The sequence below is a fragment of the Mytilus trossulus genome, chromosome 3, assembly GCF_036588685.1.
Source record: "Mytilus trossulus isolate FHL-02 chromosome 3, PNRI_Mtr1.1.1.hap1, whole genome shotgun sequence".
Classification (NCBI taxonomy): Eukaryota; Metazoa; Mollusca; class Bivalvia; order Mytilida; family Mytilidae; genus Mytilus; species Mytilus trossulus.
The window spans coordinates 92,673,346-92,697,474 of NC_086375.1; the positions used below are offsets into that span (position 1 = coordinate 92,673,346).

At 31.5% G+C, this 24,129-nt stretch overlaps 2 protein-coding genes across 2 annotated transcripts in view; one reads left to right on the forward strand and one right to left on the reverse strand.

The window, feature by feature from the left end:
• LOC134709854 (lysosomal proton-coupled steroid conjugate and bile acid symporter SLC46A3-like) overlaps window positions 1-23,751 on the reverse strand; it is a 33,915-nt gene extending 10,164 nt beyond the window's left edge. The window contains exon 1 of the mRNA XM_063569984.1: window positions 23,697-23,751. The gene's annotated coding sequence lies outside the window, so the exon portion shown is untranslated. The remainder of the gene's footprint in view (window positions 1-23,696) is intronic.
• On the forward strand, window positions 13,557-18,353 carry LOC134709853 (lysosomal proton-coupled steroid conjugate and bile acid symporter SLC46A3-like). Its single transcript, XM_063569983.1, has 5 exons — window positions 13,557-13,664; window positions 14,296-15,455; window positions 16,291-16,374; window positions 17,013-17,169; window positions 18,243-18,353. Exons 2-5 carry the CDS (start codon window positions 14,315-14,317, stop codon window positions 18,334-18,336), a joined length of 1,476 nt encoding a protein of 491 aa, XP_063426053.1. The 5' UTR covers window positions 13,557-13,664; window positions 14,296-14,314; the 3' UTR covers window positions 18,337-18,353.
• Window positions 23,752-24,129: the final 378 nt, after the last annotated feature.

The window sequence follows — 24,129 nt, forward strand, 5'->3', positions numbered from 1 at the left end:
ATTCAACATTTGTTTTCAACATTCGATTTTCCTCAACTTTCAACATTCGTTTTCAACATTCAACATTCGTTTTCAACATTCAACATTCGTTTTCAACATTCGATTTTCAACTTTCAACATTCGATTTCAACATTCAACATTCGTTTTCAACATTCAACATTTGTTTTCAACATTCGATTTTCAACTTTCAACATTCGATTTTAAACATTCAACATTCGTTTTCAACATTCAACATTCGTTTTCAACCTTCAACATTCGTTTTCAACATTCGATTTTCAACTTTCAACATTCGTTTTCAACATTCAACATTCGTTTTCAACATTCAACATTCGTTTTCAATATTCGATTTTCAACTTTCAACATTCGATTTCAACATTCAACATTCGTTTTCAACATTCAACATTTGTTTTCAACATTCGATTTTCAACTTTCAACATTCGATTTTAAACATTCAACATTCGTTTTCAACATTCAACATTCGTTTTCAACCTTCAACATTCGTTTTCAACATTCGATTTTCAACTTTCAACATTCGATTTCAACATTCAACATTCGTTTTCAACATTCAACATTTGTTTTCAACATTCGATTTTCAACTTTCAACATTCGATTTTAAACATTCAACATTCGTTTTCAACATTCGATTTTCAACTTTCAACATTCGATTTCAACATTCAACATTTGTATTCAACATTCAACATTCGTTTTCAACATTCGATTTTCAACTTTCAACATTCGATTTTAACATTCAACATTCGTTTTCAACATTCAACATTCGTTTTCAACATTCGATTCTCAACTTTCAATATTCGAGTTCAACATTCAACATTCGTTTTCAACATTCAACATTCGTTTTCAACGTTCGTTTTCAACATTCGATTTTCAACTTTCAACATTCGTTTACAACATTCAACATTCGTTTTCAACATTCAACATTCGTTTTCAACATTCGATTCTCAACTTTCAACATTCGATTTCAACATTCAACATTCGATTTCAACATTCAACATTCGTTTTCAACATACGATTTTCAACTTTCAACATTCGTTTTCAACATTCAACATTCGTTTTCAATATTCGATTTTCAACTTTCAACATTCGATTTCAACATTCAACATTCGTTTTCAACATTCGATTTTCAACATTCAACATTCGATTTCAACATTCAACATTCGTTTTCAACATGCGATTTTCAACTTTCAACATTCAACATTCGTTTTCAACATTCAACATTCGTTTTCAACATTCGATTTTCAACTTTCAACATTCGATTTCAACATTCAACATTCGTTTTCAACATTCAACATTTGTTTTCAACATTCGATTTTCAACTTTCAACATTCGATTTTCAACATTCAACATTCGTTTTCAACATTCGATTTTCAAATTTCAACATTCGTTTTCAGCATTCATATTCAACATTCGATTTTAACCTTTCAACATTCAACATTCTTTTTCAACATTCAACATTCGTTTTCAACATTCGATTTTCAACTTTCAACATTAGATTTCAACATTCAACATTCGTTTTCAACATTCAACATTTGTGTTCAACATTCGATTCTCAACTTTCAACACTCGAGTTCAACATTCGTTTTCAACATTCAACATTCGTTTTCAACATTCAACATTCAACATTCGTTTTCAACATTAAATTTTCAACTTTCAACATTCGATTTTAAACATTCAATATTCGTTTTCAACATTCATATTCAACATTCGATTTTCACCTTTCAACATTCGATTTTCACCTTTCAACATTCAACATTCGTTTTCAACATTCAACATTTGTTTTCAACATTCGATTATCAAAAACATAAAACAAAAAACGTTTTCATTGTTCGTTTTTAGTTTCTCGAAAACCAAAATGAAAAACCAGTGTTTTCGTATTTCTTTTTTTTCTTTTTTTAAACCTAAAAGGATAACGATGTGTTTTCAATTTTTGTTTTTCACTTCACTAAAACCAATTAATTGAATATGAAACTTATAAAATTTAGAAGAATATGATGTTCTCCCATTGTAGGGCAATGTAAACACTCCAATTCATATGAACATAATGTAGACGCAATAAACCGCCTGACTTCTGAATTGAAATACGGTGATAAAGTAATCAAAGACTTTCAAATTACCTTGTTTATACCTTTGATAAATAATAAATTATCATTTTTTGAATATTAAACGAATCACAAATTTAAATTGTACAATATAATATTACGATACATAAAGATGGTTCAAATAAATAGATTTGTTACAACATGACACTTATAAGGGAGGTAATTACTTTTTAAAACTGACAAGAAAACTAGCCTGGTCGTTAAAGTTTACATGCACAGCGGTTGTCAGATCAAGTGTCTTAAACAATCTGGAATCGGGAGCGTGAACTTTACTTTTAAGTTTAGAAAGGTCGATCTAAGATTATTAGAATTGATGACCAACGTCCATCTGCCAGTATTTCCAGTACCGTGAACATCGAGGACGATAATGTGTTTTGCTTGATAGATTGAATAAAAAACAAATTTCAAACCTGGACAAGCATTCAATTATTTTGGAATTCGGAGCCTATAGGGTTTTTGTTTTGCTTGTTTGTGAAGGCTATATATATGGTGACCTGAACTAGAGGGCGTTGATGGGGAATTATGTAATTGAGAATAGTTGACAAAAAATATAAATAATAGAGACAATGGACCAAGAAATAAATTAAAAAAAGCTAGAATAATGGTGTTAAAATAAAAAGAGAAGAGAACAATTGTCAAAAAGTATAGAGAATAGAGAAAAATGGCCTAAGATATTAAAGAATACAGAAATTAAGAACCCTTAATCCAGACCATCATATTAGTTGCCTTAATCAATGTAAGTTTGTCTCTGGGATATTTGTATTGGTTATCATACCATTTCTCTTTATTTCGATGTCTATTAATTAAGATACGAGCTTTCATTATTTGCCAACATATTACATATCACATTATAACAAAAAAAATATTATTTTTTTGCAAACTACCATAAATTTGCGGGTAATTGTTTTTCATAAAACCACATTGGAGGCCACTTTTTTTCAAGTGGACTTCAGCTAACCACCCTACCCTACCATTACCGAAAATATGATCAAACACATTTCAACGGCCATACTTTTGTCCGCACAATGTGTAAATCGAATGAAAATCGAATGAAAAAAAATCAAAGGTTGCAAAAATTGTCCGCACTATGCTTGACAGCAGAGGTTTACAGTAGAACAAATCCAGGGTGTTGTTCTGCTTAGTTTTTTTCTTCTAAAGTAGGTCTCAACTTGAGGTCGAATACCCAACCCTTACCGGATAGTTAATAAAAGCAATTCTGCGGCAATACTTTTATCTGCACTAGGCGAAAACGTAAGCTAGAGATATAGGGCCTACTTGATCAGAATTAAAAATTTGGGTATACAATGTAGCTAGGATTATTTTTTTTAATCCAATAAATAATTTCCTTGTCCACCATACTTTGAATACAAAATATAAACCTTTGGTCTAGTCATAATTAAGCGAATCCACTAGTTCCGGGGTAGAATGTTTTGTAAAATCAGTTTTGTGTGGCCTACAAAGGTTAAAAGCAAGAGTGCAACTTTCTTTTCTTCTAATGCAGAACAATTATTACTGTTCATGAACTATTTTACAGGATGCCGAGAATATGGAATTTCCAAAAGCTTTGTATTTCACAGAATAGAGCAATTTGTCATCATTTAAAAATAATTACGATTCTATAAACACACACAATTGTTGACTCTTTTAAAAAAATGTAAAGCGTGCTGCACGTTGTATAATACTAGTATATTGAAAGTTTCTATTGCCTGTATATGACTAATGAACCATAAATGAAATTAAAAAAAAATCATTAAATGGTGTCTTTTTTTGAAGTACGTTTGAGTCTTATGCAAAATTTATGCTTATATATATTTGAAAGCTGGATGCTGCCGACGGGCTGCTTGAGCCTAGTCTTACAAACTCCGCATTTTCATTACAGCCGATTGCATTGAATGTGATGACAAAGATAATATCATTTGTTACCTTTCTTGTTAAATCGTGAAGTCATTTTTAAGTAAGGTATACTACCCTTGTGTGGAATTAGCCTAGTCCTACAGACAGTTTGATTGGTTATATGTCGAACCAGTCTACTCTGAATGGAGGGTAGTTTACCTAACCTAATATTGACTTCACCATACAGCTAGCAAGCAATTTAACCAAGAATACCACATTTGCCTACACACTCACTGAATCGACTGAAAACACCTTGCAAAATTATTGGGCTACAATAAATGTTTGAAAAATTAGGTCAATAGGCTTTCCCAAAGGGTTTTATGCAGAACATTTCCTGGAAATCTATAATGGTAGTTTGTAAAAACAATGTCGAATTCAAATGTCAAAGAAGTTACATACATTAAAAAAGGTTGAGTTTTTTTGTTTTTTTGTAATTTAATTCAAAGGCAAAAGTAAATGTAGAGTTTTATTGGTCAAATGATCAGGACTTTTGTTTGTAGTACAATGAGCAAATCAATCAATCAATCAATCAATCAATCAATCAATCAATTATTCAATTAATACAATTGAGAATGAAAACACCATAACATAACTAACAAAGGTCAGAGTCTCCTGACTTGGGACAGGCGCAAAAATTGAGGCGGGGTTAAACATACTTTGTGAGATCTAAATCCTCCTACTATACAACTATACAACTATAGCTAGCCAATGTAGAAAAAACAAACACACAGCAATTGTACAGAAACACTCAGTTTAAAAGAAATCCTAGTCCGATGTCGGAATAGGTACCAACAAAAAAACTACGCAAAATGAAACTGATTCATAAATTAAACTACTAGCAGTAACTGACATGCCAGCTGAAGACCCCAATTAAACCGATCAAAAGATTATATAGATATAAGAAGGTGTGTTATGAGTGCCAATGAGACAACTCTCCATCCAAGTCACAATTTGTAATATGGAATATGTGTGCTGTGTTTCAATTGATTAGACTGTATACGTAACTTCATCAAAAACTACCTTTATCAAAAAACTTTAACCTGAAGCGAAACAGACGGAACAGACGGATGAACGGTAGAACGAACGGACGCACAGAACGAACAGCATAATTTAAAAGTCCATAAATAGAACGTAAAAAATGTGCTGAAATTGAATGAAGGTCTGGTAAATCTCAATGAGACCATAATCGGCATATCAAAATAAATTTCCCTACATATATACTACAATATGTTGTTACCTATGCTTTGGTGTTTTTCATTTATTGTTAATAACGTCTTTATACTAAATCCACTGGATTTTGATTTGCACTGATTGACATTTTTGTCTTAGATTTAATTTATGATTTTTGTATTTGTTTTTATTGGCCTTGAACTAGCTGTCAGTAACTGCGATTACTCTCGGGTCTGTACTTTTTTGTCCCTTTTACAGCAGATGACCGTGAAGTCATTCCGGTGTATTGTTGCGAGAGAGCTTTCCTTTACGTAACTTGCGTGTTGGACTTGTAACCGATCTATAATCTATAAATTCGTGGAAACCAGAGCTCACACCGTGTTGGTTGTTAGTTGATGACTATATGGTAAGCTCATGATGTTTTTTTAAATATTGCATACGGTGACTTGGTGATGTCTTCATTCCATGCATTGTCCCATTACTTTATATAGACTTTATATAGTTCTACTGGCCTTTTGTAAAGTAAGACGAGAAACTAGATATAAACTAACTTAGATTGGTATATACATGTACATGTATATTTAATATACTCATATAAATTCAAGTCAAATTTATATTCTAAAACAACATAAAAATAAAAAAGTGTAAACAAAAATTGCTTTTAATATATTTTGTTTGTGAGTGGGCATGTTTAAAGGCATGTTTTCTGGTCTGGGTTAAGAATAAACTATTGGCTATGATTATGTGTTTTATTATGATATTTTTGGGACAAAATAGCGTTGCTTTAGGCTACTAGTATAATGGTCTCAAAGTGGGGGTTTTCGTTTCTGTATTCCGTAATACTTAAACCATAGTTTTACTTCAGGCCATTTTTGTCGAGCCTTCGACTTTAGTCGAAAAAGCGAGACATAACGATATTACATTCCGTTGGCGTCTGCGTCGGTGTCGTCGGCGTCCACAAATATTCACTCTGTGGTTAAAGTTTTTGAAATTTTAATTACTTTCTTAAACTAAACTGGATTTCTACCAAACTTGGACAGACGCTTTTTTATATTCATAAGATAGTATGCAGAAGTAAATTTTGTAAAAATAAAATTCCATTTTTTCCGTATTTCACTTATAAATGGACTTAGTTTTTCTGCCAGGAAATATTACATTCACTCTGTGGTTAAAGTTTTTGAAATTTAAAAAAATTCTTAAACTATACTGTACCAAACTTGGACATAAGTTTGTTTTTGATCATAAAATAGTATCCAGAAGTAAATTTTAGAAAATAAAATTCCATTTTTTTCATATTTTACTTTTAAATTGACTTAGTTTTTCTGCCAGGAAACATTACATTCACTCTGTGGTTAAAGTTTTTTTGAAATTTTAATAAATTTCTTAAACTATACTGTACCAAGCTTTGACAGAAGTTTGTTTATGATCATAAGATGGTATCCAGAAGTAAATTTTGGAAAAATAAAATTCCATTTTTTTCATATTTTACTTTTAAAAAGGACTTAGTTTTTCTGCCAGGAACCATTACATTCACTCTGTCGTTAAAGTTTTGAAATTTTATTTACTTTCTTAAACTATTTTGGACCTGTACCAAGCTTGGACAGAAGCTTCTTTATGATCAAAAGCTAGAACAAAATGTATTGTATCTAAAAGAATATTTTGTTAAAATTTTGTACCTGTGTATATGTATTTTACTTATAAATGAACTTAGTTTTTCTTCCTTATTATATTACGGACAGTCTGCAGTTAAGGTTTTTAGAACATTCTGTATTTTTACCAAACGTGAACAGAAGCTTCTTAGAATCATGAGATAGTATCAAGAGGAATATTTTTATTGATTTTATTCCTCTTTCGTTGAGCCTGCGATTAACAGCATAAGTAGGTTAGACACTGGGTTCAGCGAAACCCTTAAGCATTTTTCTCTATATACTCTTCAATGTTGTGAGCCATTTTTCTCTATTCTTTATACTTTTTGCCAGTTAATTTATTATCTTTATATTTGAACACCTCATTGTTCTATTTTATTTATTTTTGTTCCATTGTCTCTAATATTCAACCCCGCTATTCTCTATTCCTTAAACGCCATCCACACCTTCTAGTTTAAGTCACCATATAGCCTTCACAAATGAGCAAGATTCATATTTAATAGGCTCCGAATGGAAAAACAATTGAAAGCTACGTACTCGGGGTTTCAAATGTGAACTTGCAGAAATAATTATGGCCCCGCAACGAAGTTGTCGGTGCTTCATAGTTTTACCCTTGTCCGTGATTCTGTCATCCCGTCATTCCGCAATAAACCATTATACGGCCTTTTTTCTAAACGCTTTCAGATATTGGGATGATTTAGGTATGTTAAAACATGCGGAAGAATATTTCAAAGAACGTTTTGCGACAATATCGGCAAGGACCGGTAGCCCTGTAATTGTTTTTTCGGGAAAATAAATACGCGGAACCGGACCATTTATACCCATTATAAAAAGTTAAGTATTTTTTTCTTATGGATCCAGAGTTTTGAATTGAGATCCACAAATTCTGGCTAAATCTCTTTTAGTTTATCCATATATATATTTCAAATTCAAATATTAAATATAAGTGCACATTTCTCTTTCTATGTGTATGCATATTTCATCTATTAATATGTAAATGCTTATATATGCATTTATAAACTGCAGTCAAATCTCTAAGGTGCTTATCATCTTCTTGCAATTGTGTAAGAAATATAATCATATACATAAATATCTTGGTAATTGGTTGCTCTGTGTACATGGGAGAAAAATACCCTTATATCTAAAAGTTTAAACATATTTTATTTGCGTAAATGTGCAAAAGGGATGAGACAGAAGTTAATCAAACTTATAAAGTCTATATATCTAATCAGTTGGGGCTGCACTTCATTTTCGTGCAGCTCAAAACACCATATCTGTTTTAAGGGGAATAATCCTTACAGAAATTGATTGTCTCCCATATTACTTTCTATTCCATATGCATGCTGTTCAGTGTTCTATTGACATTTATCACATATTTTGTACTGATATCTACGTTCAGTGTTCTATTGACATTTATCACATATTTTGTACTGATATCTACGTTTTTGCATGGCCAATAATAGCCGGAAATCAAGGTTGGTTATCAGCCCTCGGGGCCGATATCGATTTCAGCCCTCGAAATCAATATCAAGCCCCCGAGTTTAACTTCCGGTACACTGTCAATCAAAGACTATTTGTAAACAAGTTGAACACAATGAAAAGAAATTTAGAAAGTTACGAATCTGCTGTAGAAGAAAAAGTAGAAATCAACAGTGAAAATCACAAAAGTTCCCGTAAAATTTTGACGTCATAAAGAATTTATAAAATATATGATGCCACACTCAAATGACTGGAATGAATATAGCGATATAGGATTCTTCTTAAGCATTTTTTAACATTTGTAATGTAACACTTTAAAGTTGTTTAATATTTGCAATTCTTAGAATTACTATATTAATTGTTAATTATTTCTGAAACTTTTCACAAAACGTTGTTTACCTACTATGATACGAACTTTTTTTTAACTCGCAGTGATACATTTTTTATTTTATTTTCGTTAAATATCTTTTTGATTTTTGATGAAATATCAAACATAATTTGGTGTAAGCTATTTGTTTTCTCTTGCTAAAAAATATGTGATAAATAGATTATAACATGTCATTTTTCATATGGTCCCTGGTATCAGCCCACGACCCATATCAAGCCCTCGGGCTAAAGCCCTCTGGCTTGATATATGGGAGTCTAGGGCTGATACCAGGGCCATATGAAAAATGCCATGTAATAATCTATAAGTATTTCATTTTATTATTTCATTGTTATAACAAATCATTGTAATCATTGTATGAAAAAACCCACAAGGGTCCACAATTGGATTAATAAAGTATTCTTATTCTTAAAAAAAAATAGGCACAAAGGTTAGTGCACCGGAACACGACCTCAAAAGGTTCCTAGTTCGATTCCAATTCCAAAAGAACATTTTCAATCCACTACAAATTAATATGTATAAACTAACCATAGCCATACACTTGACTATGTGGATAACAAGGTTTTTTTTCTTTATCCTACAAATGTCTTGTGATAAAGTCTTACAGTGTATCTATATATTTTACTCCGAGACCAGAATTTATAAAAATAAATTAAACAAAACTTGCGCTTTAGATTTAGAGAGGGTCCGAAAGAAACTTTCCAAATGAAAGATTTTGCGCCATTTTCCAATTCTATCTCTACCGGGTAACCCTCGTCAAAAATGTAGGTATGCTTTAATAATAATAGAGGATAGTCACTGTTATTTCTAATCATCTTAGATCATCTCCAAACTTAAAACTGAAGATCACGCACCCTTATTGTTAAGATTGAAAAAGACTGTTTTATATGATCCGTCGACATAATCTCCGATTAAATAAAAAAATTTGATCCATTAATCAATCTCTGACCTGTGAATTTATACTTTAAGTTTAACGGGCAATATTTCTTGTCGGTTTAAAAAATGAAATTACCTCCCTTGTTAGTGTCATGTTGTATTAATCTTTTTTTTTGTACCATCTTCATGTATAATTATATTGTACAATTTAAATTTGTGATCTGTTTCATATCTAAATGTAACAATTTAATCTTTATCAAAGATATAAACAATGTAATTTGAAAGTCTTTGATTACTTTATCACCGTAGTTCAAAACAAATGATGAATCTTAAAATTGATCGTTGAACAACGTATTAAGTAGAGTGAAGTTGAAAATACAATATTGAATTTTTTAATAATGAAATCAAATCACGAATGATGGAATGTTGAATATGCAAATAAAATGCTCAAATCCTGAAAACGAATGTTGAATGTATGTTGAAAACGAATGTTGAAAGTTGAAAATTGAATGTTGAAATCGTATGTTGAATGTTGTAAATCAATACGAGAAAAAAAAATTAAATGTTGAATATTGAAATCGAATGTTGAATGTTGAAATCGAATGTTGAAAGTTGAAAATCGAATGTTGAAAACGAATGTTGAATGTTGAAAACGAATGTTGAATGTTGAAATCGAATGTTGAAAGTTGAAAATCGAATGTTAAAAACGAATGTTGGATGTTGAAAACGAATGTTGAATGTTGAAATCGAATGTTGAATGTTGAAATTGAATGTTGAAAGTTGAAAATCGAATGTTGAAAGTTGAAAATCGAATGTTGAAAACGAATGTTGAATACTGAAAACGAATGTTGAATGTTGAAAATCGAATGTTGAAAACGAATGTTAAATGTTGAAAATCGAATGTTGAAAACGAATGTTGAATGTTGAAAACGAATGTTGAATGTTGAAAACGAATGTTGAATGTTGGAAATCGAATGTTGAATGTTGAAAATCGAATGTTGAAAACGAATGTTGAATGTTGAAAACGAATGTTGAATGTTGAATGTTGAAAACGAATGTTGAATGTTGAAAATCGAATGTTGAATGTTGAAAATCGAATGTTGAAAACGAATGTTGAAAGTTGAAAACGAATGTTGAATGTTGAAATCGAATGTTGAAAGTTGAAAATCGAATGTTGAAAACGAATGTTGAATGTTGAAAACGAATGTTGAATGTTAAAAACGAATGTTGAATGTTGAAACGGAATGTTGAATGTTGAATGTTGAAATCGAATGTTGAAAGTTGAAAATCGAATGTTGAAAACGAATGTTGAATGTTGAAGTCGAATGTTGAATGTTGAAAATGGATATGAGAAAAAAAAAAAAAAAAAAAAAAATGAAAGTTGAATGTGGAATATTGAAATTGAATGTTGAATGTTGAATATTGAAATCGAATGTTGAAAGTTGAATGTTGAAAATGGATATGAGAAAAAAAAAAAAAAAAAAAAAAAAAAAATGTTGAAAGTTGAAAATCGAATGTTGAAAACGAATGTTGATCGTTGAAAACGAATGTTGAATGTTGATATCGAATGTTGAAAGTTGGAAATCGAATGTTGAAAACGAATGTTGAATGTTGAAAATCGAATGTTGAAAGTTGAAAATCGAATGTTGAAAACGAATGTTGAATGTTGAAAACGAATGTTGAATGTTGAAATCGAATGTTGAAAATTGAAAATCAAATGTTGAAAACGAATGTTGAATGTTGAAAACGAATATTGAATGTTGAAATCGAATGTTGAAGGTTGAAATCGAATGTTGAAAGTTGAAAATCGAATGTTGAAAACGAATGTTGAACGTTGAAAACGAATGTTGAATGTTGAAATCGAATGTTGAAAGTTGAAAATCGAATGTTGAAAACGAATGTTGAATGTTGAAAACGAATGTTGAATGTTGAAAACGAATGTTGAATGTTGAAATCGAATGTTGAAAGTTGAAAATCGAATGTTGAAAACAAATGTTGAATGTTGAAATCGAATGTTGAATGTTGAAATCGAATGTTGAATGTTGAAAATGGATATGAGGGAAAAAAAAAATAAAAAAAAAAAAAAAATTAATTGAAAGTTGAATGTTGAATATTGAAATTGAATGTTGAATGTTGAATATTGAAATCGAATGTTGAATGTTGAAATCGAATGTTGAATGTTGAAAATGGATATGAGAAAAAAAAAGAAAAAAAATGTTGAATGTTGAATATTGAAAACGAATGTTGAATGTTGAAAATCAAATGTTGAAAGTTGAAAATTAAATGTTGAAAACGAATGTTGAATGTTGAAAACGAATGTTGAATGTTGAAAACGAATGTTGAATGTTGAAATCGAATGTTGAATGTTGAAATCGAATGTTGAAAGTTGAAAATCGAATGTTGAAAACGAATGTTGAACGTTGAAAACGAATGTTGAATGTTGAAAATCGAATGTTGAAAACGAATGTTGAATGTTGAAGTCGAATGTTGAATGTTGAAAATGGATATGAGAAAAAAAAAAAAAAAAAAAAAATGAAAGTTGAATGTGGAATATTGAAATTGAATGTTGAATGTTGAATATTGAAATCGAATGTTGAATGTTGAAATCGAATGTTGAATGTTGAAAATGGATATGAGAAAAAAAAAGAAAAAAAAAAAATGTTGAATGTTGAATATTGAAAACGAATGTTGAATGTTGAAAATCGAATGTTGAAAGTTGAAAGTTGAATGTTGAAAACGAATGTTGAATGTTGAAAACGAATGTTGAATGTGGAAATCGAATGTTGAAAGTTGAATATCGAATGTTGAAAACGAATGTTGAATGTTGAAAACGAATGTTGAATGTTGAAATCGAATGTTGAATGTTGAAAATGGATATGAGAAAAAAAAAAAAAAAAAAAAAATGAAAGTTGAATGTGGAATATTGAAATTGAATGTTGAATGTTGAATATTGAAATCGAATGTTGAATGTTGAAATCGAATGTTGAATGTTGAAAATGGATATGAGAGAAAAAAAAAAAAAAAAAAAAAAAAAAACACTTGAATGTTGAATGTTGAATGTTGAAATCGAATGTTGAATGTTGAAAATGGATATGAGAAAAAAAAAAAAAAAAAAAAAAAAAGATAAATTTGAATGTTGAATGTTGAATGTTGAATGTTGAAATCGAATGTTGAATGTTGAAAATGGATACGAGAAAAAAAAAATTAAAAAAAAAAATAAAAAAAAAATTGAATGTTGAATGTTGAATGTTGAATATTGAACCAACTTGACATCCGTACATGAAGGCATATTTTTTATTACATATTTGATTTAATCAGGGAAAAAAAGCCTACATGGAAATTTTCATCAAAATTTAAATACGGGATCAAAACTATATTGTATGCCTTTAAAGTGAGTGCAGACAACATTTACCGTTACAGTAACATACTGCAGACTATATTTACTTATGGGATAAGGGTCAATACCGTAGGATATTAAAAATACTATGTTTTTTTCTAAATCAAATTGCACAATATATTCAATAGTAAAAGCAGAAAAGCATTGAATTTAATTCTGCCCATTTTGGTTATATACATGACACTGTAGCTTTAAGGGGAGACGGCGTTGGATTTGCACATGAGTGTTTTGCAAATAAAAAGTGTCCAGTGTTTTTACAGTAAATGCAGACTATATTTACCGTTACAGTAACTGCAGACTTTATTTACCGTTTCAGAAATGCAAATTATAATTGCCAATGGGACATAAAGAAAATGTTAGTCGCAGCAAAACAGAAAACACAATGTTACAGAAAATCAAAGAATATCAACAAGTTTCTATCAAAAAGCGAGTTTCAAAAATCGAAACAAACAATTTTCTACTAATATATCTTATAACAAAACCCAATACCATTGTTTAACGATTAATTATAAAATGTTTATCAGTATTTACACTATAAAGGAAACAATGTGTGATTACAGTCAATATATAAACTTAAGTTAGATGTTACAATGTGGATCGGCATTATCAAAATAATAGATACCCTGATTAGAAACAAAGATAAATGTTTAACTTCAATGGTCTAATGATGACGAGAAACGAACATTTTTGACAGTAATCATCTTGTAAGTAATTACAATATCTTTTACTTATATATGTAACACATATACAATTATGATATTTTAACGAGTAAAAGTAACTAGTGATGTACAAAACAAGACAACGAAACAAAGAAAATAAAGAAATACCATGTTGTTGGTTTACATTTTCAGTAGTTAGATGTTAAAGATAAAAAAATATAAAAGTATATAAATTATAGATACATAATGTCTTAGATGCATGATTAGTTTTATTACAAGTACTCTCAGATCTTGAATGAGGATCTCTTTGTTTTGGGATATACACGTAAACGGCCACGTCCACTCTGTATTTTTGTTAGATGTCTGTTTAATTGTATCCATTTGAAGCTTTTTTCATCTGATTTTAATAGTTCTTTTTACAAAACTGTCCCAGATAAGGGGAGGGTTGGGATCCCGTTTACATGTTTATACCCAACATATTCAGTACTTTTGAGTCTGGCGCAAATCAGGAGTCTGTTATTTAATTATTGTCGTTTGTTGCTGTGTTACATATTCGTTTTTCATTCATTTTCTTGTACATATATTAAGCCATCAGTTTTCTCTTTTTTTCTTCTTCTTTAAATTAAATAACTGCAACACGTTGTAATTCATCCTTATAAATATAAAACTGTTTTAGAACCATTAAGATTGCAACTATGAGCAAAAAAGAAAACCTTGAGGAAAAACCATTACTTAACAGCAACAACCTAGAATTCGTGAAGCTTAAATATCCAAGATGGCTGACATATTCCGTGGTAATTGCAATTCCATTATGCCACATATTGTCATTCATGTTGAGCCTGTTTCTTTTAAACCAGTATACTTATTACAAATTCATGAAACAAGAATATCCAAATGCTTCTGATACTTCCGAGAAGTTGCCAACATGTACTACGAACACAACCACTGTTGGATACCAACAACAAGTAGCCGTACAGAAAATATCAGCAGAATGGAGCATGATTTGCAGTCTTTCCTATATCATTCCAGGGATGTTTTCCAATATAAATCTCGCCACATATAGTGACGTATACGGTAGAAAACTATTTTTCATTATACCATTAGCAGGTAGTATGCTTAAAAGTGCGCTTTGTGCCATTGGAATTTATTATGAAATCGATGTGAGATATCTGTTGTTCTTTTACATGATAGAAGTTTGTACTGGGTCCTGGTTTGGAACGCTTTCTATGTCCTTGTGTTTCATTGCTGACACAACAGAAGAAGGAAAAGGAAGATCGATTCTGATTGGTTTGTTGGAAGGCGGTCTTGGGATTGGTGCTTTCATTGGAACATTCATATCCGGGTATCTGATATCATTAACCGACGGGTTTTTCTACCCAGATGTAATAGCCTCGTGCGTTGTAAGCATTGGACTACTTCTTGCGTTAACAATGATTCAAGAATCTCTTCCCGAATCAAGAAAACGTAAACATGTTTCACCTTTAGAAAACATGAAGAGGGTTTTCGAATGTTATTCATCGGACTTCTCACCAAAAGGGAAACGCTGGATGTTCATTATACTAATATTTATATTTTCAATGTCAGCCATTTCAAATTTAAGTAGACACAACGTAGAAACCTTATACGAGCTAAATACCCCATTTTGTTGGGATTCTGTGAAAATTGGAGTTTATTCGTCGATACGTATATGTTTCTTTAATTTAGGAGCAGTAATTATAATTAAAGTATTCCACTTTTGTTCGTCAGATGAAGTGATAGCTTTAGCTGGTTGTTTCACCACATTAACATCATTGATTATTGAAGGCCTGGCAGAGTCGGACCTAATGATGTATTTGTGTAGGTACTTTTTTATGTTATTATTGTAAGATTATTATCATTATTTCATTGCTTTAGTATTATTATTGATATTGCTATGATATAATTTTACCGATCGCTATCAGACCTAATGATGTATTTGTGTAAGTACTTTTTATGTTATTAAATAACAAATGGATATTATCGCTATATCATTACTTTAGAATTTATGATGATATACCATGGTATAATTTTCCCGATCGCTATTTTCTTAATTTTTGATTTGATCGTTTTTGTGGGGTTCATGATTCTCAGTCTTTGGTTTTCTACGTTGTTTGTTGTGTACAACTGTTTGTCTGTTGATCTTTTTCTATTTTGCATGGCGCGTTGCCAGTTTATTTTCATCTCAACTGAAAATCTGATTTCTCAGTCGAGTAAATAAAGAACTCAAATTGGTGTTGTCTAGAACAAAATAAAAAGAGGAAAACAGAACTATGTACTGCCTTTAAACTCCATGCAGTTTCTCGGCTATTGTAATGTGTATATCTTTGAACATTTTTTTGGGGGTTATAAAAGATGAGTCATTTGTATCTAAGCTGCCGTCGCCAGATAAGGGTTATAGTATTGCAAATTATGTATATATTAAGTATATGTTATGCTAAGTTCATATTATAACCAAAAAAATAAGCAAGTTAATAGCATTGTATCGTAATCATACCATTTGCACATGCATTTGTTATTTTAGATTGTTTATAGACAATTTATATATATATATTGCCGATCATTGTTGTTTCTAGGGCAGGTTTTTGGTATTTTCGGCAAGTGTGTTAGTTGTTATAAGTTGAACTTAAACCATGATAAAATGTTTTCATTAAAGCTGCTGCCGCCAGTCTAGGTTGTATTGTAACAATGCCGATGTCGAGGAGCATAATGTCTCGAATGACACCAGCTAATAAACAAGGTCAGCAGATTTAGTCTTTTAATACCACTATTTAGTTTTTACAAATATTCATTTATATCTAAAGATAACAATATTGTCCGACTTATACTAAAATAAAGAAAGCTACAAAACTGACAGACAAAAATACATCAATCATTTGAAGTATTTAGTTAGTTTAAGCTTTCTTTTGCAAATGAAAATATTTTTATAACAAGCCATTATATCAGTCTCGTGATTGGTCACATCTTTTTCTCTTTGTCAGTGAATATACAAACTTGTTTGAAGTATGACGATTTCACCAAAACAGGTGAACTAACTCGAACATTATTTCAGGAAGACTACAACTAAAATGACCACCAAACAAAACTTTACAGTCGCGGTCACAAAATGGTTGCCCGTTTAATTGAGTCCGACGCACCTTTTTCTCAACTTGCAGTTAATTGTTTTACTTCTATTTACTATGTTCTTTTTTTTTTTTTTTTTTTTTATAAATACTGATTTGTCATGCTCAAATCTTTGGCAGTTACAACTGTATATGACATTACATGATTCTTGAAAGTATCGACGAAGATACTTGTTTGGAGTTCATGTGACCCAATATGACCTCATTAGACATAAGAACATACAATTATAATACATATTTATATTTCTGCTGATAGGATCTGTTTTTGCTGGTGTTGCTGCAGTAGAACTTCTATGTGCTCTGGTTGGAGGACTGCTTATGAATGGTATCTATAAAGCAACAGTCGATATCTACAGAGGAATGGTGTTTTTAATATGGGCAGCTTTCAGTGTCGTAGGGATCATACTTTGTTTGTAAGTTTGCTATCAAGATTTAAAGCCCAACTATTTATTATTGCTATACAAGTCATGATCATTCACAGTCCTACATTCTGTTCACATAACATAGAAATAAGAAGATTTGGTATGATTGGCAATGAGTTTTCTCTCCACAAGAGAACATATGATATACGTTAAAACAATAGGTCACCAAAAGGCCTTCAACAACCTATAGTTTGGCATTGCACACGATCGTGTATTTCTCAGAATGTTAATGACGTCTTGATAATAAACCCATTGGGTGTTACATGATTACTGATTGATTCTTAAGTTGAATATACAACAAGACGTGTATATTTTAAGTCCTAAACAATTACAGGTGTATAGCATAAGTTTTATACATAATGCTATCTTTAGATTGTAACATAGAAAAAAAAAAGATTTGGTAAGATCGCCAATGAGACAACTCTCCACAAGAGAAAAATGGTACAGAAATTAACAAATATAGGTCACCGTACGTACCGTACCTAAAACATGTTTTGTGGGAACTCAACCTCCCCTATATCGCTAACCAATATAGAATTTAAAAAAACCCACATATAGCAATACGCACAGTTAAACAAGTTTAAAAAAAGTCCGAGTCCAATGTCAGAATAGGTAACTAAAGAAACAGCAAAATGACAATGTAACAAATAAATTAATAAAGGACTACTAGCAGTTACTGACATGCCAGCTCCAGACCTCAACCAAACTGATTGAAAGATTATGTCTTCATCATATGGCAATCAGACACAATCCCTTTCGTGAGGGGTCTGTTATCATACCATCCTAAAATATATGAGGAGAACATAATCATCCAACAACTGGATTTAGATAAATGTCTTTATATCCGATGCAAAGACCCTATGAGTAATTCAATATTGAAGCCAAAATATTCTATTTGTAACTGTGAATACTAATTCCCCTAAGAGTTCAACTGAATCGAAGTTTTATTTATTAAAAAGTATCAGTATTACAAAACTCTTTAAGAATCGAAAATCCCACTGCATTGACACGTTTTGATAATATTTAAAAACAGCTCTTGCATTGTTATCTTTTTACTTATACAGAATTCTAATAAAAGGAAAGCGGAAAGGAAACCTTGAATTCAAGCAGGAAGAAACAACTATAAAAGTAGAATTCACTGCCAGTGGAAAGAAGTAGAAACACGTGTTATGTGGAAAAGAGAAAGTCTTGACATACATGTACATAATGTCATACATTGAGTTTTTAAATACAATACAAAATGTTCACATATCTTTATAATGTCTTATTTACTTATTTCTATTAAATTTTGTCTATAATAAAAACCTTCTACTTAAATATAGAAATGTTAGGAAACATATATTACCGGATAGGGTAACTATACGGAGTTTGACTTTTGTGCTTCTTTGGAGGCTGTAGAAAGTTTCCCCTTGCTTGAAAGGTATGCTTTATTGTTATGTAATAATTCTTAGGATTACTTCTCTTTTGTGTAACCGGGCGATCAATTGATCCGTATCTGAATAAATTAGGATTTCAAGTGTATAACAAAAGTTTTCACCACAACCAGTTGTCGTATTCAAAACAATCAACACATTCATAAATGGATTCACTACGAAAAATATATACACAGCACAATGCACATAAATCAAAATGTAAGGTGAAGTATCTCATTCACAACGCATAAACAAACTGTATCATAACAAAATGTATGTACACAATGTCTCTATGCAATCTTTATGCAACATGCATCAGACCGATTTATTCACAATGTCACTAATATGATTACTATTCAATCATGCATACGGGCTCTTTATTCCTCAATGTCACCAACAGATTACTTTGCAAAATGCATCAAGTATCTATTACACAAAACGTATGAACACAAAATCACATATATACAACTTCTATTTACAACGTCCGCCATTATGTAGTATCACCTTGTTAGTCTGCAGATAACCATAATAACACAATGACACGATTACACCTGCACAATGTTTCAATTCACAAGGAATATATATATAAACACTATAAACACAGCTCAACTCACGCACTAACTAACTATCCTTATGAGTTCCCACACAATGAATATTCTCCAAACTGGTAAGGTTTAACACAGTGCACTTTCACTTATACACTTCCACAATATTACAACTTGCAACACCAGCAAGTATAAACCTTGTATTCTCACTAATACAATAACTACTTATATATGTAAGTTTCACTTTATACATTGTATCACAATCTCAATTACAATATCCACATATAAATCCGAACACTATTAATTATATATATCCTTTGAAATCACCAAATTCACTCTACTTACCAGTTGGAATATTTAATCCTGATGTTATCACTTCAACGGCCCACATAAAACTGACGAAGTTTCTCTGTCTTGAGCTGGTTTATATACTACCATATTGAACGGTCCATTATACTTGAAGGGTTGAATATCAAGATTATACCAACTTTAGGGTAGTTTTAAGTAACAGATGGTGCTCCGACTGTGGAGAGACTTATAAACACATAGAAACACAATTAATAAGAAAAGACAAAGAGGGATGAAAGATACCAAAGGGACAGTCAAACTCATAAATTTAAAACAAACTGACAACGCCATGGCTAAAAATGAAAAAGACAAACAGACAAACAATAGTACACATGACACAACATAGAAAACCAAAGAATAAACAACACGTACCCCACCAAAACCTAGGAGTGATCTCAGGTGCTCCGGAAGGGTAAGCAGATCCTGCTCCACATGTGGCACCCATCGTGTTGCTTATGTGATATCAAATCCGGTAAATAGTCTAATTCGATAGGTCACATTCATGAAAGGGTGGGGGATTGTAGTTACGACGTAAGGAACATATCCGATATCATTTGTGAAACGGTTATTCCATAACGGTCAACCAAATCGTGATGGCGTCCGTAAAATTTACGAAGGGATGATTTCAACTTCACCATATGAAACTCTTGGTTTAATAGCTTCCTTGTGAGCAGCAACTCTCTATCAAGAAAATCATGATAGGAAATGCAAGCACGGAAATATCGTATCAATTGGGAGATATATACCCCGTATGCAGGTGCTGCTGGAATGTTTCTTCTTAGAAATGGAAAGTTCACAATTGGAAAGCTGAAATCATCTCTTTTGTCGTAAAGTTTTGTTTTCAACCGACCCTCAAGGTCAATTTCTAGATGTAGGTCAAGATATGAAGCCGACTTAACTGTATCTGTAGTATCCTTTATCTCTAGTTCAATGGGATAGATGTGTTCCACATAGTCACCAAATTAAAATTATTTAGAGAAAGAACATCATCTATAGAGCGGAAAGTAGAGTTAAAGGATATTGCTAACTTCTTATCTTTCTTCATAAGAAGTTCCTGCATGAAGTAAGCCTCATAATAATAAAGAAAAAAATCGGCAAGTAGAGGGGCACAGTTTGTTCCCATTGGAATGCCGACAGTCTGTTGAAAAACACGTCCTCCAAACGTAACAAATATATTGTCAATCAAAAAATCAAGCATCTTGATAATTTCAGTTTCAGAGAATATTTTGTTTGAATCAGAGTGATCCTTTACAAAGTAGTATTTATTCCTTCCTAAGACAACTGGTATTTTACATCTAGATAAATGAACTGTGACCGATTTTCGTTACAGTACTATATATCATAAGCACACGTTTGGGAGAATTGTGTACAAACGTTTTATAAAGACGCACGCCACCTATTCTGGGTCTACATTGATTTCTATGTTAAATTTCCAATTATTAAAACTTAACAGGGAGTCGTTCAATATACAGTTATTTATAAATCAGAGCTTTTCTTACGGGACATTTAGATATACGAACTCAGGGACTTCATATCTGAGAAACAGCCAGTACATGCCTTCCTTTAACATTTCGTTCATGTCATTTTATTATTCACTGTCAAAAGGTGTTCTATAAGGTGTCAACCCAAATATTATTCGCCCTATACATACGTTATTAACTGCCAATTTGTCTATAATATATATTTCGATGTGTCTTCTCCGGTGTGATTGCCGGGCTAAATTAAGACAGTGTAACGTGTCTGCGGTCTACCCGAATTGATTCTCCAGATCTGAGACTTGCATATATTGTATTCTACTTGTTTATAATTCCTGTCTTACGTTCTCTGCTAATTGAAGCTCCCCAGCTCAATTACTTTTCAGCCCAACTGGCTTACTGACTCTATGAGTCTAAATTATATAGCAACTGACTCAATATATATATTACTGACTCAATTATATAGCAAGATTTACTCGCTCACTAGCTCTGTAGCTCTTAGCTCAACAGACTCACTAGGGCTGTAGCTCAACTGGCTCACAATACTTCTATATACAATAGATAGCTCAACCGGTTCGCAATATTATCGCTCTTTCCGCTATCTTAACCAACGAAGCTCTCTTAGCTCTCTAGCTCTCTAGCTCTTCCGTTTCTCTCGATGCAGCTCACTTGTAGCTTAAGGTAATACTTCTGCTAAGTTTCAGTTATTGAAAAGACTTGAGTAGTGCATCCAATGTTTGGAACAATAATCAGGTATTTATCTTATCTCTTATAAGTGTGATCTGATCGTAGTGCCGACCCTGACTGACTGCTGACGGCTGTTTATATACCCCTAGATGATTGTGATATACCACTATTGGACAATACCATAATCCTATATTGCCTAGTAACGAGGGTGTATCAACCCTGGATGAGTCCACCTTTATTGGACTGTGTCATGTTGAGCATATCATAGTAATAAGGGATGTCAAGTAATGAAACGATAATATCTTATCTCAAGGAAGATATTACGATACCCGATGACCATAAAAATACCATTTATATTGTTATTACATCTCACGCTGAAGATTCCTCATACAAGTTAACTCATTTGCCAGTTTATGAAATAGTCAGAGATATGCATAACTACTTGAATAGGAAAGTAGAATGTAGTCCGAAATAATGCAAGTTGACTGTCCCTTTGGTATCTTTCGTCCCTCTTTTAAGTAAGTAAAACTTTATTTGGATTCGGCATATTGACAAACAATACAAACATAAGCTCTAATGAGCTTTTCACCGAATATAAAAACATATGCAATAACAAATAAAACAAGGCATGCAGCATGCAATAAATAATAAGAAGCAGTACCAAAAATTAACTCTAAGCAAATAGCATATACATGTATCTTGCAAAATACCAAAACAAATATATGAAGCACTAAAATTTTTAAAAATTTTCTGTTTAAAAATTAATTTTTAACTAATTTATGATTTATAAAGTAAAAATTTCAAATATTTCAAATTTTAAAAGGTAAAAAACAAAAATTTCAGTTGCAACGCAGGCTGTTAATGCAACATAAAAAGCATAAATATTGTAACACAAAGTTATCTACAGGCAGAGCAAAAACATTCTGTTCCACTCCAGGACTGTACAAGACTCTTAAAATGTGAGAAACTGTTAACAGTCCTGAAGTGGTCAGGTAAGCTATTCCATAAAGTAGCAGCAGCAAAACTAAAAGATTTTTTTCCATATGAGGTAGTTCTTACCTGTGGTACATCCAAAATATTGCTGTATCTATAAAAGAATATTTAGTATGTTTAATTTTTATTAAATTTTGTAAACATACAGGAGCCAAATTATTTAAAATTTTATAAGTCTCAAGTCCCATTGTCCTGATGCGTCTTACTTGTAGGGTTGGAACCTTTGCGTTCTCAAGAAGAGTTTCAGAGGATGATAAATAGTCGTCGTATACAAATCGTAATGCTCTCTCTTGTATTTTTTCAAGTTTTTTAGAATTTTTCTCTGTACAAAAATGCCAAGCCAAAGGGCAAAAATTAAAATTACTCAAAATAAAAGTATGAAAAATTGTAAGTTTATTTAATCTGTTTAAAAATGATCCAATTCTCTTGAGAACATTCAGCTGTTGTGATGCCTTTCTACACAAGTTACTTATATGTGCATCAAATTTTAGTTGGTAATCAATATCAATTCCAAGTAATTTTACTGTTTCTTCACAAGATAAAATATTTTGCTGAATTTGTATAGATGGATTTTTTGCAAAGGTTCTTTTCCCTACAGCAATAACTTGGAATTTATCAGGATTTGCCTGCATCTTATTTTCTTTAAACCAATCAATAAGCACTTGAGACTCAGATTCTAATGTTGATATGAGATGGTCATAATCCGGACTACTAAAAGACAGAGTATTGTCGTCCGCATAATTATATAATGTACCATGTTTAACAAAATAAAAAATATCATTTATGAAGATATTAAATAAAAGGGGCCCCAATATAGAACCTTGGGGTACCCCTTTTTAGATGTCAGCCCAGCTACTCAGAACACCGTTTACTTTAATTTGATGTTTTCTATCAGAAAGATATGATTTTAATAAAGATACTGAATGTGGAGAAACACCATATGCTAGTAATTTATCAAATGATTAACCTCACTGTAACTTTAATAACATGTAACTTATTAATACGATAAAGTTTAAGGTAAGTATTAAGTCAGAGAGATAAAGACATTGTAACTGTACCTTTTAATTCCAATGTTTTGATGTTTATGGTTCAAATACGAAAGGGGACAGTAACGACTGACTCGTCTTTTTAATGCATAGTCGTCCCAAAGCCATTCGTCACAACAGTAAATAAAGGCAACAGTAGTATATCGCTGTTCCAAACTCATAAATCCATGGACAAAAACCAAAACCGGGAAAACAAACTAAAACCGAGGGAAACGCATTAAATATAAGAGGGGAACAACGACTCAACACTAAAATGTAACACACAGAAACGGACCAAGCATCAGACAAAATTCCACGAGAATAACAAATATAACATCAAAACCAAATACATGAATTTGGGACAGACAAGTACCGTGACACGTAAACGATTGATTGCATTGCCAGATTCATTTTTATTAATATATTTCTATGTCAAGAGGGCACTTATATATATATATATGAATAC